This window comes from Schistocerca nitens, chromosome 3 (assembly GCF_023898315.1).
Source record: "Schistocerca nitens isolate TAMUIC-IGC-003100 chromosome 3, iqSchNite1.1, whole genome shotgun sequence".
In the NCBI taxonomy this organism is placed as follows: Eukaryota; Metazoa; Arthropoda; class Insecta; order Orthoptera; family Acrididae; genus Schistocerca; species Schistocerca nitens.
Window position 1 is genome coordinate 993,241,799 of NC_064616.1, and position 18,393 is coordinate 993,260,191.

An 18,393-nucleotide genomic window follows, 5' to 3' on the forward strand; every position below is an offset into this window, starting at 1 on the left:
GAATATTGCTTACCTGATAAAGTTAATAATCAATAAAACTTCTTTAGAAGCATTTTATTTGCTATTTATTCTGCACTGTGCAGGATCTCTCAGGCCATCCAACATACGTGAGAAGTTCGAAAACATGGCGAAAATTGAAGAACTGAAGCAAAATATTGAAGCAGAGCCCTGGAGTCCTAGTAACCAAATAGTGAAATCTGAAGACCATATTAGAAGAGAAGCAGAGATTTTGAAAACACAGGTGAGAAATTGTGCAGAATTGAATATTGAACATTACTTTTTGGATACCTAATAATTCATTGGTATCTGCATTGTGCCAGTTGTGGACACACTATGTCTGATTGCATTTTGGCAGGTGGACAAGGGTGGGGTGAGTAAGGAGGGGGGGAGAGGGGGGGACAGGGAGAGAGGTTGAGAGGCAACAGGTTTGCTGGCTAGAAATGGACGAGGGAGAGGTGTCAGGTGCACAGGCTAGGCATGTGATACACAGGCACTAGAGCTGGTGGGGTGTGGTGGGAAATGAAGGTGATGTGGACATGTGGATTGGACAGGCATGGCAGGATGGAAGAGGAGGAAGCTGTTGGGTAGAGCATTTAGGGACAGTGGTTTAATGCAGATTAAATCCAGGAGGGTTACAGGAGTGAAGGATGTGTTGCAAGGATAACTCCTATCTGCATAGTTCAGAAAAACTGGTGGTGAAATGAAGGGTCTAGATGACCTGGGTTGTGGAGCAGCCATTGAACTCGAGCATGTTGTGCCACTGGGTGGTCAACTTTGTTCTTGGCCACAGTTTGGCTGTGGCCATTCATTCTATTGGACAGCTGGTTGGTTGTCACACCGATTATAAAAAGCTGTACAGCGATAGCAGCAGATTTGGTATATGATGTGGCTACTTTCACAGCTGGCTCTACCTCTGACGAGATAGGATTATCCTGTAACAGGACTGGAGTAGGAAGTGCTGGGTGGGTGGATTGGACAGGTGTTTCAATTGGTTCTTTCGCTGTGATATTGTCTATATGGCAAGGGACTGAGAGGGGCATACGGACGGTCCAGGATGTTATGTAGTTTGGGCGATCAACAGAATACCAATTTAGGAGGAGTGAGGCGGATCCTGGGTAAGGTGTCCCTCATTTCTGTGCATGATGGTAGTTAACCAGAGCCCAGTTGAAATGTGTGGTTCAGTTGTTCCAGTTTAGGGTGATATTTGGTGACAAGGGGGTCACTCCCTTGGAGCTGATTCTTAAGAGTGGCAGGAGGATTATGGGTGTGTTAGGTGATAGCACGGAAAACCTGTTTGCAGGCTAATTTAGAGGCTATTATCTGTGTTTTTGGGCCCTCGTGAGACCTTCAGAATTCTGCGCAGGGTAGTTCTCGTCACTGCATATATGCCAACCGGTGTGACAGCTATCAAAATGCATGTAATGTTGGTAGTTAGTGGATTTAGTATGCACAGAGGTGTGGATGGAGCCATCGGAGAGGGGGAAGGCAATGGAGAGGCAGGGAGGAAGGTGGCACATTGGGTTGAAAAGGACCAGGTGAAGCAGATGGGAGAGAAAGTGTTGATGTTGTAAAGGAATGAAGATAGGAAGTCTTGACCCTGAATTCAAATCATCAAGGTATCATCAATTAACCTGAAGCAGGCAAGGAGCTTGGGGTTTTGGTAGGCTAGGAAGATTTCCTCTAGATGGCCTTAAAAATGTTGGCACAGGAGGTTGCAATGCAAGTGTCCGTGGCTGTGCTGCAGATTTGCAGGAGAAGTAATCACTTGTGAGGGTATAGTTGGTAAGGTTAATGAGGAATGAGTTGTGGGTTTGATGTCAGAAGGCCATGAGCATGAGGGGTTTTGGTGTCAAGGAAGGTGGCATCAACAGTGGTGAGTAGGGGTCTAGGAGGTAAAAGGGTGGGGTTAGTGGAAAGTCAGTAGAGCAAGTGATTAGTATCATTGATATGAGACACAAGGTTTCAGGCAATTGGATGAAGGTTTTGGTAGAGTGAAAATTTTTTCAGTAGAAGCGCAACATCCAGCTACAATTGGTCATCCAGGATTGTTGGATTTGTAGAACTTGGGGAGCATGCAGAAGGTTGGTGTTCAGGGTGTCATTGGTTGAGAAGGGAGATGGACTCAGGGGAGAGGTTCTGGGATGGCTCTGACATTTTAAGTAGGTATAGGAGGTTATGCTTAATGTTTGGGATAGGACCACTATGACTAAGTTTGTAGGTGAAGGTGTCAGACAGTTGCAGAAGCGTTCTGTTGGGTCTCGCTGTGATTGATCACAACAGTGATGGAGACTTTGTCTGTAGTGAGGATGATTAGGTCAGGATCTGTCTTGAATTTGTGTGTGGCTGTCCTTTCTTCTGCTGAAAGGTTAGTGTCTTTAGGGAGGGACCTGGTGAACAATGGTGAGGCCAAGTGGGAGATACGGAATTCCTGGAAGATGACCGGGGTGTGATTAGGTGGGAGGGAGGGTTCACTGTTGGATGAATATGAACTGGGAGAGGCAAAGTTTTATTTTGGGATTAGGTTAGTAACAAAGAAATGTGTCCACTGCAGGGATCAGGAGGAAGAAAGTAGGTCTTTGATAAGCCCAGCTTGGTTAAACTTGGGTGTGGGGCTGAAGCTGAGGCATTTCAATAGAAGTTAAACGTCTCTAGAATTGAGGTTTTTTGTGCAGAGGTTAAAAACAGTGTTTCAAGTTGTTTCAGTTCTGGATTTCATGATGTGTTGGGAGGAAGGTTTGAAGGATGTAGCAAACTGAAAACGCCAGCTAGGCAGAGTCTGGATGCTGTGAGGGATGGACAAGGCGGTCCACTGTGGGTAGGGTAGGTTTTGGTGAGTATTTATGCTCCAAGGTGGGAGTAGGACGTCAACAGGTTGGACAATATATGGAGGTAGCCTTAGTGCTCTTCCAGGTGTTGGAAGCCAAGGGTTTCAATTTTGGAGATACGGTGTACGTAGTTCGAATTGCTCAGTAATGTAAACATCGCACTTGTGGGAAAGAAAGTCAGGTCATTTGTTTTTACTCTATTCAATATGTACATTATTCAAACAATAATATGTGGTCAGAGAAAGGAAAGAAATGTTGATTACTGAATAAATATAACAGAGGAAATGTTAAAAAATGTCCAGTTGATGGACTACGAAAAGTGTGGGAAACCATCACTCGGTGGAACACCTCTTCATTTCAGAGCAAATTGTGCAAAGTTTGCACGAAATACGAAGTACGAAATGAAATGACATGGGGATATACAGAGTTTAAAGTGCCATGACATCTACCACATTGCTTTCGAAATTAACGCGTCGTGCAGGACTATTAATTTTTAGAACTGTATATATTTTCCTTTTGGAAATTCGTTCAAGGGGAGCATTTCTTCTTGTAATTACATTTTTTTACTGTCAATATCTACATTTAGGTATCGTCTTATTACATTCCTTCTGAAGATGCCCATAAAGATTATAAGTTCTATTAGAGTATTGATTATTTCTAAAAATTTATGTTTATATTCGGATGTATTGCTTGAAGTATTGTATTACAAATATACAAATAAAAAAAGGAATAAAAATTAAACTAATGTTAATGTCTGCAAGAGTAGTATCAGTGACATAAATGAGCTCGGGACTACACAACAGGTATCTGCATGTCGGTTTGTACTGCAATTGTCTCACTCATCCTCTGGCCCGCATCACCTCCAGTTGCTTGGGTGCAGATTTCATCAAACTGAATGGTACAGCAAGGGGTTAAGGAACAGTATCTGGCACTGTGTTTTAGCTAGGAAAGGGACATGTTTCTGAACTTATGCAGATAGATGGAGCAGGGGTGTGTTTGGGTTGAGATGGTGCTAGGAAAACATGAAACGACATAGGAAGTGGACAAATGAAAGCATTATGTGGCTGTAAGGGGGACTGAATAACAGAGCCTGAGTTTGGAGAGTGAAAAGGATGGAAGAAATTGTGCTAAGACCAATAGGATGGTTCTGAGATGTGAGGGTATTTGATCCTGCGTAAGTTATTGTCATTCACTGGAAAGAAAAGGAGAGGTAGGTGGATTCGGACAGATGAAATGTAGTTACTTGTTGCTAGGCTAGTGTTTTAACTGTGATACAGTTTGTAAAATAACGTGTGTCACAGTCAAAATGGTTACAACTGGTGCTACTGAATGTTAAAAAAGGCACGCGAGATCCCACTGATTGGTGCCAGTTAAGGTTGAGGGTGATAAAGGAAAGAGGGAAAGATGTGGATGGATAGTACAAGAGATACAAAGTAGATGTAAATCATGAGACAGTAACTAAGGACAGACAACACAGGGTTTACAATGGAAGAGAACCACTAGGTGGTATAAATGTAGTAAGGAGGTGTCTGGCAGAATGTAAATCTTTAGGAGCAAGGGAGACCACTCACCAAATAGCAGAAGCCTCGAGTCATCGTCAGGCACACACTAAAAAGAAGGACAATTGCTAGCTTGCAGAATAAATCCTTTGCCGAGCTAGAGAACAAATATACATGTATTTTGGCAGATGGAGAAGGATTTTTTTTTTGGGGGGGGGGGGGAGGCAGGGGTCCGGGACAGAGGTTGCAGGGGGGGGCTTGCTAGAAATGCAGGATGGAGGGGTGGCAGGTGCAAGAGTTAGACATGTGATACACAGGTACCGGGGCTGGTGGGGTGCAGCGCACAATGGAGGTGGTGTAGAGATATGGATTGAGCAGTGTTGAAGGGACAGGCGAAGGGAAAACTTTTGGGTGGTGGGTGAGGGTCAATGGGTTAACAACAATTGAGGCCAGAAGGGTTGTGGGAGTGAAGGATGTGTTGCAAGGATAACTCCCATTTGTGTGGTTCAGAAAAACTGTCGGTGGGTGGAAGTATCCAGATGGACAAGCCTGTGAAGCAGTCATTGAACTTGAGCACGTTGTGCTCAGCTGCAAGATGTGCCAATGGGTGGTCAACTTTGTTCTCGGCAACAGTCGGCAGTGGCCATTTATTCTGGTGGTGGTGGTTGGTTGGTTGTCACACCGACATAGAAAGCTGTGCAGTGATTGCAGCAGAGCTGATCTATGACATGGCTGTTTTCTCAGATGGCCCTGCCTTTAGTGGGATACGATATGTCTGTAACAGGACTGGAGTAAGAAATGCTGGGTAGGTGGACTTGGCAGGTTTTGCACCTGGGTCTTCCATGGGGAAATAATCCCTGTGGCAAGGTGTTGATAGTGAGATTGGCTTAGGGTTGGACCGAGATGTTGTGTAGGTTGAATGGACAATGGAATACCACTTAGGGAATGATTTTAGGTAGTACATCCCTCACTTCTGGACATGATAATAGACAATCAAAGGCCTGGTGAAGTATATGATTCAGTTTTTCCAGTCTAGGGTGATATTGGGTGATGAGGGGGTCACTCGTTTGTAACAGAGTCTTTAGGATGGTGGGAGGATTAGGGGATGTGAAGATATGGCAAGGGAGATCATTTTGTGTGCTAGGTTTAAAGGTAGTGTTTGTCTGTGAAAACCCTCAACATGAATAACAGGTGCATCCATTTGATATGAAGGGAGTGCAGTTTAGATTATGAAATATTATCCGACATCATTATATAAAATATATATATAAAATATTCTTTTATCTTGGCTGAAGCTGTGAAAACACCTTTGTTCATCATCTGTGGCATCAGAAAATTTTTGGACAAATATCTGTGGATAATGTATGAGCAAATATTTTCTGGATTAATGTGGTTGATTTTATGTAATGTTGTTACATGTTATTTGTAACAACTGTATCCAGTTTTTGCAGGACACATTGTTTCAAGGTTAATGTTTTTGCTCAAGCACATACTAACAGCATCACTATACACAAGACTGGACTAAATATCTAGGTGCCTGAAACAGACAGTGATATGGCAATCTGTTGGAGCAGAGGGCTGAAATTTTTTGAATATTATTGTAATTATGGATCAAGTGAAATTTTAGTGTTATTTCACTCAGAAATTTACTTTGTAAGTTTTTATCAATAAGTTTACTTTTAATGTATGTAAATATCAAAGGGATATGTATTAAATTAAAGCTGTTTATATTTCATCAGCTGGTGACTCCCTCAGTACATCACGGACAAGAAGAAGAAGAAATTGCAGAACCACCTGACAAAGTGAACCCACCTACACCAACAGTCACGACTACACAGAACCCACTAATTTCAGAGCCAGCAGTCACAAACCAGAGCACAGTTGCTGATGAACAGCTGCTACCACCTACAATAGAAGATAATCTGCAATCAGAAAATACTGCATTGTATGAAGTAGAAGATACTGGCTATACTGCAGTAGCATTGTATGACTATCAAGCAGGTATTTAAATATGTATATATACAAATATTTTTAATTTGCTACTGTGTCTACAAAAGTAGCAAGACGGAACACAGCAAACAAGATCAGTGTGATTGCTTTCATTGCTTTCACCCATTTGACACTTCCCAAATACCTAGGACTGCATGATTTATCAGCAGATGATGCATGCAGAGCACAACAAGGTGTCTTTTGTAGTTGTAGGTGGTTATTTTATCAATACCTGTGGTTTTCAAGTGTCCACTGAGATCTTTTGACATTGCACCCAGTGTGCCATGAATAACTGGGACCAGTTTTTCTCCATAGTTGTGATGTCCAATACACTGTATTTTAGTTTTCGTTAAGTCCGAAGTCCCACAGTAATCTATTATTGTTATTCTCTCTTCCTTCTTTCTTTGTTATGACCAGTTAAAGAGTGCACTTGACCTTGTTAGCTTAGTCTGACAGATTCTGTTTCTTCTCCTCTTCCCAAAATCTCTTCGTGGATTTGGTGGATTGTTTCTTGCATTCCTTTGCTCGTGATTTTCCACATTCTCTGAGGGTATCTTCTGTGGCATTCCTGTCTTGCTTAAGTTCTTGTAACTAAGTGATTTTTACCTTCTTTTAACTTAATATATTAAGTAGTTTTTTTATTAATCTAGTGTTGTCTGATCTGGAAATGTGGCCTTAAAACTTCAAGTGTCATCTATGTATTGTATCAGTGAACTGTTCTACTTCTCTTTATTGGTCTGTAGTTTTTCTTATAATCCATATGTTATTTTTATTAATGGGACCATACATTTTCATAAGAATATTCTCTCTACCTTTGGCATTTCATCAATTTTTGAATGACCAAGAGATGTAGTTTCTGAGGTATGTAATGCTTAAAGCATGACGTCTATCTTGTAATGCAGATGTTTCACAGTACCAGACGTTACTCATTTATTGTAGTGACTCCATGTTATTCTGTACACTTTCTGGAATTTTGTGGCTCTTTGTAAATTGACTTTACTGTCTCACCAAAGACATACCATGATGTGACCAAGATATTTAAAAGAGAACACACATGACATTATTCCATATTTCATTTGTAGTGGGAATCATCAGACATTTTTATGTAAATTTTCCTTCAAATGAGTTTTTGTGTAAATTTTCCTTCAAATAAGTCTTCTCATATGATATTTGGAGGTCTGTCTTTGCTTCTGTTTTGTGTAACTTTTCTATGGCCTATATTGTTTCCTTGGTAATCATAGTGAAGTTAGCTAGATTGTCAGCAACAACTAGGACCTTCTCTTTGATTCTCTGATCCAAGGTCCTGATGTTTATACCCTTGATTTCTTTCCCCCATTCTCTAATAACTTTGTCTCATACAATGTTAAAAAGAAGCTGGGAGATGCCATCTGCTTGTCGAACTCCTGTATGTACTTGTGAGAGTGTGCCAGATTAATTCTCTAGCTTTCCTGTACACTCTGAGCTCTTCTGAAGTGTCCAAAACAGTTTGTCTATCAACACAGTCATATGCCTTCTTAAAGCCCACAAATGTGACATATGTGTTGATAGTTCGATGTGTCCTTAGTGTTGTCTTTGGACACCAAATCTGCTCAGTTAATGATCTATCTTTTCTGAAGCCTGCTTTATACTGAGCAATCAAATGATCTGTTTGCTGTTCAACTATGTTTAAGAGAGCTTTGGATAGAACCTTGTCTGTAACTGACAGAGTCTCTGTAGTTGTTGGGGTCTGCCCTACCACCTTTTTATGTAACAGATGTAAATAACTGTTATAACTTCAAGTTGAACAAATATATTTCAAGGAAGACGCAATACATGAAAGTCACAGATCAAGTAAACAGAGTAAGACTTGTGTACACTTTAACAGTCAAATCATAACTGAGTCCGAGACTAGCGGCCGCTGGCTGGCTGGCCCCTTAGGCAGTGCTGCTGCTGCTGCATGGCTGGCAGACAGCGCCGCATGTAGAGGACACGCCTAACTGCGCGGCGGCACTTTGAAAGATTGGCAAATCACAACAATAACTTTCTTCAGGCCTATGGAATCATTTGTTTTCCATATTTCAATTAAGAGTACATAAATTCTTCTTATGAGGTCATCTCCTCCTATTTTTAACATTTCTGCAAATATGCCATCCTCTCGTGCCACTTTGTTATTTTTAAGTGCTTTAATTCTCTCTTACTTTTTGAATTTTTTGGGGATGAGAGTCTAGGTTTGGTACAGGCTTCTGAAAATGCAACCTTTCCACTGGTGGATCACAGTTCAGTAAATTTTGAAAATAACCAGCTAGTATCATGCAGTTCCCTTTATTTTTTATCCCTAGTTTTCCATTAATTATGCAGAAACACAATTTTGGAGGGTTTATACCCAGATAAATCCTCATGGAATGTCTTGTAGAAATTTCAGGCATTGTTTTTCTGGATATCCTGCTCTATTTCTATAAGCTTGCTTTTGTTCCAGGCACGTTTTTCTGCAGTGAATTGTTTTTGATGTTGATTTTTATATCTTCAGGAAGGACTCCCCCCTTTCAACTGTTTGATTCCATTCCAGTGATTCAATGCTTTGATTCACCTATTGACAGCTTCATTGCTTGTCGTTCATGTTTCCTGGGTGGTGGTCTTAATTTCATGGTTGATGTTTGTAATGTTTTGTGGAGGTCTGGCCACACCTTGAGGTCTTCATTTTCCATGTCATGAGTGGAAGCTTCGGTGTTCATCATGCAGTTTGTATTAAGCTTTGGAAATCATTCACCTTAGGTCTGGATCTGTTTGGTAGGAACATGATTTTGATTTGTGTTAAATAGTTATCTGAATCAGTGACTTCCTTCTGTACTTCTGTACATTATGAAACTCATGCATGTTGTTGTGGTCTGATGTCCAAAGACTGGTTGATGCAGCTCTCTGTGTCACTCTGTCCCATACAAGTCTCTTCATGTCTGAATAACTACTGCAACCTACATCCTTTTGAATCTGCTTGCTGTATTCTTCTCCCTCTACAATTTTTACCTCCCACACTTCCCCCAATACTAAATTGGTGATCCTTGGTGTCTTAGAATATGTGTTATCAACTGATCCTTTCTTTTAGTTGGATGGTGTCCCAAAATCTATTCAGTACCTCCTTATTAATTACATGACCTACCCATTTAACCTTCAGCATTCTTCTGTAGTACCACATTTCAAAAAATTCTATTCTCTTCTTGTCAGAATTGATTATCCTCCAGAAAAATACTGTCAGTAAAGACTTCCTAACACTTAAATGTATATTTGATGCTAACAAATTTCTGTTCTGCAGAAACACTTTTCTTGCTATTACCAGTCTATATTTTACTGCCCAAATACCAAAACTCATCTACTACTTTAAGTGGCTCATTTCCTAATCTAATTTCCATAGCTTTGCCTGATTTGATTTGACTGCATTCCAGTACCCTTGTTTTGTTTTTGGTAATGTTCATCATATATCCTCCTTTCAGGGCACTGTCAATCCATTCAACTGCTCCTCCAAGTCCTTTGCTTTCTCTAAAAATTCCAACACTTTTATTTCTACTCCCTGAACTTTAATTCCTCCTCCCATTTTTTTCTTTGGTTTCCTTTACTGTTGGATCAATGTACAGATTGAATAACAGCAATGATAGGCTACAACCCTGTCTTACTCCCTTCTCAACCACTGCTTCCCTTTCATGTCACTCAATTCTCATAACTCTGTGCAGGCTGTAAATAGCCTTTCACTCCCTGTATTTAACTCTGCTACATTCAGAATTTCAAAGAATGTATTCCAGTCGACATTATCGAAAGCTTTCTCCAACTCTACAAATGCTATAAACATAGGTTTGCCTTTCCCCAGCCTGTCTTATAAGAGAAGTCATAGGGTCAGTATTGCCTCATGTGTTCCTACATTTCTACGAAATCCAAACTGATCTTCCCCGAGATTGGCTTCTATCAGTTTTTCCATTCTTCTGTAAAGAATTTTTTTGCAACCATGACTTATTAAACTAATAGTTTGGTAATATTCTCACATGTGAGAAACAGCTTTGTTTAGAATTGGATTTATTACATTCTTCTTGAAGTCTGAGAGTATTTTGCCTGTCTAATACATATTGAACACCAGATGGAATGGTTTTGTTATGGCTGGCTCTCTCAAGAATATTAGTAGTTGTGATGGAATGTAATCTAGACCAGGAGCCTTGTTTTGAATTAAGTCTTTCAGTACTCTGTCAAATTCTTCTCACAGTATTATATCTCCCATCTCATCTTCATCTACATCCTCTTACCTTTCTATAATATTGCCTTCAAGTTCATTTCCTTTCTATGGTCCCTCTATGTACTCCTTTCGCCTTTCAGCTTTCCCTCCTTTGGTTAGTACTGGTTTTCCATCTGAGCTCTTGATATTCATACAGCTGCTTCTCTTTTCTTCAAAGGCCTCTTTAATTTTTCTGTAGGAAGTATCTATCTTTCCACTAGTGATATATGCTTCTATATCCATGCATCCTCTGGCCATTCTTTCTTAGTCATATTGCACTTCCTGTGAATTTCATTTTTTAGATCTTTGTATTGCCTTTCACATGCTTCATCAATTAAATTCAGTATCTCCTGTGATATCCAAGAATCTCTACTAGGCCACGTATTTTTACCTATTTCATTCTCTGCTACCTTCACTATTTCACCTCTCAAAGCTACCCATTTGTCTTCTGCTGTATTCCTTTCTCTTGTTGTAGTCAGTCATTGCCTAAAGCCCCCTCTGAATCTCTCAACAACTTCTGTTTCTTTCAACTTATACAGGTCCCATGTCCTTAATTTCCTACCTCTTTGCAGTTTCTTCAGCTTTAAGCTGCAGTTCCTAACCGATAAATTGTGGTCCGAGTCCACATCTGCCCCTGGAAATGTCTTGCAGTTTAAAATCTTATTACGAAATCTGTGTACTATCATTATATAATTAATCTGAAACTTTCTGGGGTCCCTTCCATGTATACACTCTTCTTTCACTACACTTAAACCAACTGTTAGTGATGATTCTGTGCAGCTTTCTCCTTCATTCCTTTCCCCAGTCTGTATTCAACTACTTCTCTCTCTCTCTCTCTCTCTCTCTCTCTCTCTCTCTCTCTCTCTCTCTCTCTCTCTCTCTCTCTCCCTCCCTTATCCTACTATCGAATACCAGTCCCAGCCACAATTAAATTTTCCTCTAACCAAACTATCTGAATAACTTCTTTTACCTCATCATACATTCTTTCCATCTCTTCATCTTCTGCAAAGCTAGTTGACATATAAAATTGTACTATTGTGGTGAATGTTGACTTTGTGTCCATCTTGGCTACAATAATGCATTCACAACACTGTTCATAGTAGCTTACCCACTTTCCTATTTTATTATTCATTATTAGACCTACTCCTGCATTACCACTATTTGATTTTTGTATTTATTGCCCTGTTCTCACCTAACCAGAAGACCTGTTCCTCATGCCATCAACCTTTGCTAATATCCACCATATCTAACTTAAAATTTCTGGTCTACTTGCCCAGTTAAGGAATCTAACATCTCATGCTCTGATCCATAGAATTCCAGTTTTGTTTATCCTGATGATGACATCCTCTGGAGTAGTCCCCACCCAGAGATCCAAATGGGGGACTATTTTACCTCTCGAATATTTTACCCAAGAAGATTCTATCATCATTTAACCATACAGTAGAGCTGCATGTCCTCAGAACAAATTACAACTGTAGTTTCCCCTTGCCTTCAGCCATTTTCAGTACTGGTTGCACACTTTTACTTGGCCCCTGAGTGGAAAATGGTGGGGGCAGAAGCTTGTGAACGACTCGTAACACATTGGGTGCTGAGAAAAGCCCCACCTCCTCCGCTCAGAGCAGCCAGCTTTGGATTAATGCAGCCCAGAAATGACACAAAAGTTGTGGGCAAATTGCTAGAAGGATCAGGTACAGCCTTTTTGCTCATTTTTGTAAATAATATTAATAATCGCTACACACAACACTCCACGCTCCACATGGATCAACACAATATTCACAATGGTTAGATATTGTTACAATACACAGTACTGTAATGTAGCCAATGTTAGCAATGATTGTAACAGGGTGTGTACGACCAGGGACAACCGGGAGATCCAGGAAAAACCCGGGAATTTTTTCATCCGGGAGAAAACCGGGAATTTTTTAGAATTCCGGGAATTTTCCATTGTTTTTGTTTGCAGTCAAATTTTTATAATTTTGACTGGTAAAAACCGATACTCTAACAAAGGATATTACTGTATCCCACTACTACAGAATAATAATGCAGCAATAAAACATGAACGAGAGAAAAAACGAAAATAAAACTTCAATTGCAAAGGAAATACGCCATATACAGCGACAAAACACAGTGCTCATACAAGCGTCTGTCAACAGCAAAATGTGTCAAAGGGTTTATGAAGACCAAGCAATGCTTCGTAACAACAAATTGCCTCCGATGAGCGTGATGTCACAACTGTTTACATTAGATTCATTTTAGCAGTAACGAGCAGGATCATGTGCATGTGCAGCTTAGTAGTACCTTCTCCCGCTTCTGGCTACAGAAATGTGACTGTTGGCTGTGTAAGCAGTCGCAGCAAGCAGCTAGATGCTACCGGGAAAAATTTTACTGGAGCGCCCAAGTTGCCAGATTCATGCGTGCGCAGCAGGTCCAGATCTGGGAGGAGGGGGTGGCAAAATTCATATTCTTGAGGGAAGAAACCTTGTTTCACAAAGCGACTAGCATCCAGCACATGTTAGTCTATTTATTATTCATATGACTTTGAAATGCATTCCTGCCGGTTTTTGAACATTTTTGAACGCATTCTAAGTTGATTTCTGAATGAATCTTAAGTTGATCTGTGAATGTGTGCATAGTGTACATGATGTGTCTGTCAGGGAATCCTCGTCGCATGTAGAAACAAACTTTCCTACAGACAAAAGGGGCTATACAAGCTGAGCGGATTAAGGCCGAGCGGATGAATGACACCCGCTGTCTGATTGTGTGGTTGATTGGGTTTGCGAATCATAGATTCAGACTACAGGAGTGGAAATAAACGAATAACAGGTAAGAAAGATTACGTATTACCTTCTCGGTGTATCCAAGAAAATAACATTTTGACAGAAAATTTTTGGTCAGATCACTATACTAGTAAGGGCCAATTTGTACAGTCCCCGGCTAGCAGCCGCATTAAGTTCTATTCTGGAAGAAGCACGGAAAACGCGTTGTACAAACATGTAACAATGCCTGACTGGAGAATAATCGCAGGATAACTAAACCGGTGATTCCAGAGTTAGTGATGTTGAACTGCAAATAAGCTTTGACATTGGCAGGAATAGTTACAGAATTAGTGATGACAAGACTGTTTGTTAGAAAGAGGAAGGAGGAGAAACGAGTACATCACACAAATTATGGAACAATATGACGATTCCAAGTTTGTATAAAAATTTCATACTACTACTTTTTGATTTTGTTTTATCTAGCAGACAGTGCAAAATAGACGTAATCAGATCAGGAAACAACACCAGTCTAGGGTCCTATTTGTATTAACAGCTTTCTCAGTATTAGACAACGACATTTCGACTTTTCATGTAGCAAAACGTTTGAAGAACTTTGAGGTAATAGATTCTTTCACAGAAAGGAAAGCACATCATGTAAAGCTGTAGCTCGATTAGAGAGCAAAATTCTAGGAGCTAAGGATTGAAGAAATGTGTATAGTCTTGCTTGTCTCATGTCTTTACTGGGTTTATGTATCCTATATTTAATTTTATGTCACACAAAGCAGCAAGTTGTTAAGTGATAGGGAATAAAGAGTGCAAATTTTCTGAAGAGTTCTTTTTTTTTTTTAAAAAAAAAAAAGAGGGACAGGGTGTCAAACCGGCCGACTGTAAGCAGGAGAGGCACCACAGGACATTTTAATTTCCACTGTTCTAAATATGATTTGATGGCATCCATTACAAAATATACGTGTTTCAATTCCACAGAGCGAAGTACAGTGACGTGTGATAAAATAAAATAATGCTGTGTGACGAGGCGAGGCACACTTACAACCAAATAACACATGTTACATTTCCTCAAACACATGTTTTATGCATCAAACTCTTCAGAAAGACGTGTGCTACAAAATGAACATATTTTTGGAAATTCTTTCCTTTTTTTTTACGTCCTATCTCAAACGATCGAGTGAGTGGTGGGGTATTGCCCCGGGGCTGATGTGCAGAGCAGTCTGAGTTACAGTGGGGAAGTGGGTAGTCTCCACGTGACCCGTGTTTACATTTAGTGATTTTGCTGTTTCCTCTTCGTTTTCTGCTCTCACGTCAAATGAAAACAAAACAGATTTCTGTGGCTGGGAGCTATCAAGTGAATTAAAATACATTCACATAATTACGGAAGGCTAAAATGTGTTACTAGTTGCAGATTTTATTTTATTTCCACCTTTCTGACAGTCGAGCATTAATTGCCTTGCAGAACAATGAAGTCATTTTTGTCGGTTTGCTAAAGAAATTTTCTTTTATTAATCTTTTCCGCTGAGGCAGACAATATATTTGAAACAAAGTTTTTAATTCTACACACTGTTCGCTGCATTTCAAGTGCATGTTTTCAACTTCTAGCACGTATGGCATTATGTCATAATAAAGAACCAAACATGAGATAACACAGTACTGCTACTACAAGAAAATTTACATCCCAAGAAACCACATTGAAAACTTAATACCAGGTCGTGGCCTACTTCACTGGGAATCTGGAAATACGAATGTGTACTTTAAATGTGCACAGTTTAGTATGGGTCCCGAAATTCCGATGCTCTTGGAGTATCCTCTGATGTCTTGTTTCTTTTATGTCATGATGTAAGATCTTTTAATGTTTTACACGTACGAGCATACGGGCTCCCTACGACATCGTAGCTGCACAAGCGCAGTGACGCCTGTCATCTGGCGCTCTCTGGCAACTGCAGAAACGAACCTATTTCTAAGAGGTCGTGGGAAAATATTCCGAACGGTGGTTTGAAAAGCATTTTTCACTCTCATTTAAAAATCAAGTCATCGATGACAAGCCATTTAGATGAATTTCAAGCCCAGAAGATCAGAAATTTATGTCATTATTAAAACATTTACTGGCACATTTGTGTGATATGTCTTAAATTGTAATACACACATAAAAGACCAGCATTATATGTGAAATCTTAGCTTCTCTTGCAGTGTATTAATCTTATATACCAATATTTCATGTGAAAGCTTTGCGTTTTGTGCAGCAACACTATGTATATTAATTTAAAACATTAACTTTTTCTGTTTGTGTGTTCGCTCTACTTAAAGAGTGATGTTGCTATTGGCTGACTACATCACATGTCCTAAGCTCTGAATACCCTCTGTCATCGGCTGGTGAGATCACGTGACATGAGCTACGACTGGCTTACAAAAGCGCATCGCAATCTCGATTTCAATGCTTCGGAAAGTAACATGCGGTATTTGGTGGAATTCGAATTTATACTTTCATAATAGGAAAATATGCAGCGTACATGTTGCTACACATCAAAGATCTTTCCAAAACGCATTTTTTCCCTGTGTTTTCACCTGGGAGAAAGTGTATTTTTAACCGGGAAATCCAGGAGAAATCCGGGAATTTTTTTTCCTATTCCGCGTATACACCCTGTGTAAGCATTCCAGTGTGGCAAGAAGACAGCTGACTTCCACCGGTCACAGAGAGGCCAAGGTAAACTGTGCGACCAATACCAGCACAGTAAGGTCATGTTGGCAGGTGTTGCAAGGCCAGATCAGTCAGTCATCCTGACTGTTGCCCCTGCAACTACTGAAATGCTCTGTCCCTCTTCAGGAACCACATATTTTTCTGGCCTCTCAGAAGATGCCCCTCCACTGCCATTGCACATATGGTACAACTATCTGTATCTTTCAGGCACACAATTCTACCTCAATACAGCAAGATCCATGGTTTGTCTGAAGCATATTCTTTGCAGTAACTGCTACATAATCAATCTGAAATTCCCCTAGTAGTGGATTAGGTGATCTTCAGATTTACTTTTCTGGGTAGCTGTCTTGTAAACTTTGTAGACATAACACACAACACAGATGATGTGCAAAAGCTTGTTATAAATTCTCCACTCTTATTTGTCTGATAATGCACTGGTTGAAGTCCTACTATTGCTCTGTATTTCATCTCCATGCCAGCCTGTCCATTAAAATCAATTAGTAAGATTTTCACACAAGGTTTTAGGATCTGCTTTTAGTTTCCTCTAGTGTTTTCCAAAAGTCTTCTACTGTGTGAGAAATTTTCTTGTTTTCACTGTTAGTGGGAGCATGAGCATTTATCAGGGGATATGTTTTGTACCTTGAGTTCACTGTAAGAACTAACATTCTTTCACATGGGGATGAAAAATCTAGAACAGAATCTAAAATCATTTTCCTTACTGTAGTCTCAAATACTGATAAATCACATTTGGTTTTTATGGATGATTTTATTATTATTATTATTTCTTTACTTTCTCAGACGTTAAGTCTGGTTGAGAATGGAAAGTGACGCGGACCTTGATCAAGCGTCACTTCCTATTAACTGTACGGTATGTGTTATATTGCATTTAGGAACTTTCGGGTAATTGAACATGTATCAATAATTACGGATTTCTGTAGTTGTATATATGTGTTTGGATGTAGCTGTATTGCATTGATGTACTGGTGGATATTGTGTGGTATGACTCCCGTAGTTGATACTATAATTGGTATGATGTCAACTTTATCCTGATGCCACATGTCTTTGACTTCCTCAGCCAGTTGGATGTATTTTTCAATTTTTTCTCCTGTTTTCTTTTGTATATTTGTTGTATTGGGTATGGATATTTCGATTAGTTGTGTTAATTTCTTCTTTTTATTGGTGAGTATGATGTCAGGTTTGTTATGTGGTGTTGTTTTATCTGTTATAATGGTTCTGTTCCAGTATAATTTGTATTCATCATTCTCCAGTACATTTTGTGGTGCATACTTGTATGTAGGAACTTGTTGTTTTAAAAGTTTATGTTGTAAGGCAAGCTGTTGATGTATTATTTTTGCGACATTGTCATGTCTTCTGGGGTATTCTGTATTTGCTAGTATTGTACATCCGCTTGTGATGTGATCTACTGTTTCTATTTGTTGTTTACAAAGTCTGCATTTATCTGTTGTGGTATTGGGATCTTTAATAATATGCTTGCTGTAATACCTGGTGTTTATTGTTTGATCCTGTATTGCAATCATGAATCCTTCTGTCTCACTGTATATATTGCCTTTTCTTAGCCATGTGTTGGATGCGTCTTGATCGATGTGTGGCTGTGTTAGATGATACGGGTGCTTGCCATGAAGTGTTTTCTTTTTCCAATTTACTTTCTTCGTATCTGTTGATGTTATGTGGTCTAAAGGGTTGTAGAGGTGGTTACGAAATTGTAGTGGTGTAGCCGATGTATTTATATGAGTGATTGCTTTGTGTATTTTGCTAGTTTCTGCTCGTTCTATAAAGAATTTTCTTAAATTGTCTACCTGTCCATAATGTAGGTTTTTTATATCGATAAATCCCCTTCCTCCTTCCTTTCTGCTTAATGTGAATCTTTCTGTTGCTGAATTTATGTGATGTATTCTATATTTATTGCATTGTGATCGTGTAAGTGTATTGAGTGCTTCTAGGTCTGTGTTACTCCATTTCACTACTCCAAATGAGTAGGTCAATATTGGTATGGCATAAGTATTTATAGCTTTGGTCTTGTTTCTTGCTGTCAATTCTGTTTTCAGTATTTTTGTTAGTCTTTGTCTATATTTTTCTTTTAGTTCTTCTTTAATATTTGTATTATCCATTCCTATTTTTTGTCTGTATCCTAGATATTTATAGGCATCCGTTTTTTCCATCGCTTCTATGCAGTCGCTGTGGTTATCCAATATGTAATCTTCTTGTTTAGTGTGTTTTCCCTTGACTATGCTATTTTTCTTACATTTGTCTGTTCCAAAAGCCATACTTATATCATTGCTGAATACTTCTGTTATCTTTAGTAATTGGTTGAGTTGTTGATTTGTTGCTGCCAGTAGTTTTAGATCATCCATGTATAGCAAATGTG

The 18,393-nt window shown here is 39.5% G+C and overlaps 1 protein-coding gene across 1 annotated transcript in view; it reads left to right on the top strand.

The window, feature by feature from the left end:
• The window catches only part of LOC126249055 (src substrate cortactin), a 139,820-nt gene that overhangs the window by 105,828 nt on the left and 15,599 nt on the right, over positions 1-18,393 (top strand). The window contains exons 9-10 of the mRNA XM_049950689.1: positions 84-241; positions 6,064-6,325. Of these exons, the coding sequence (XP_049806646.1) occupies positions 84-241; positions 6,064-6,325 (420 nt within the window). The remainder of the gene's footprint in view (positions 1-83; positions 242-6,063; positions 6,326-18,393) is intronic.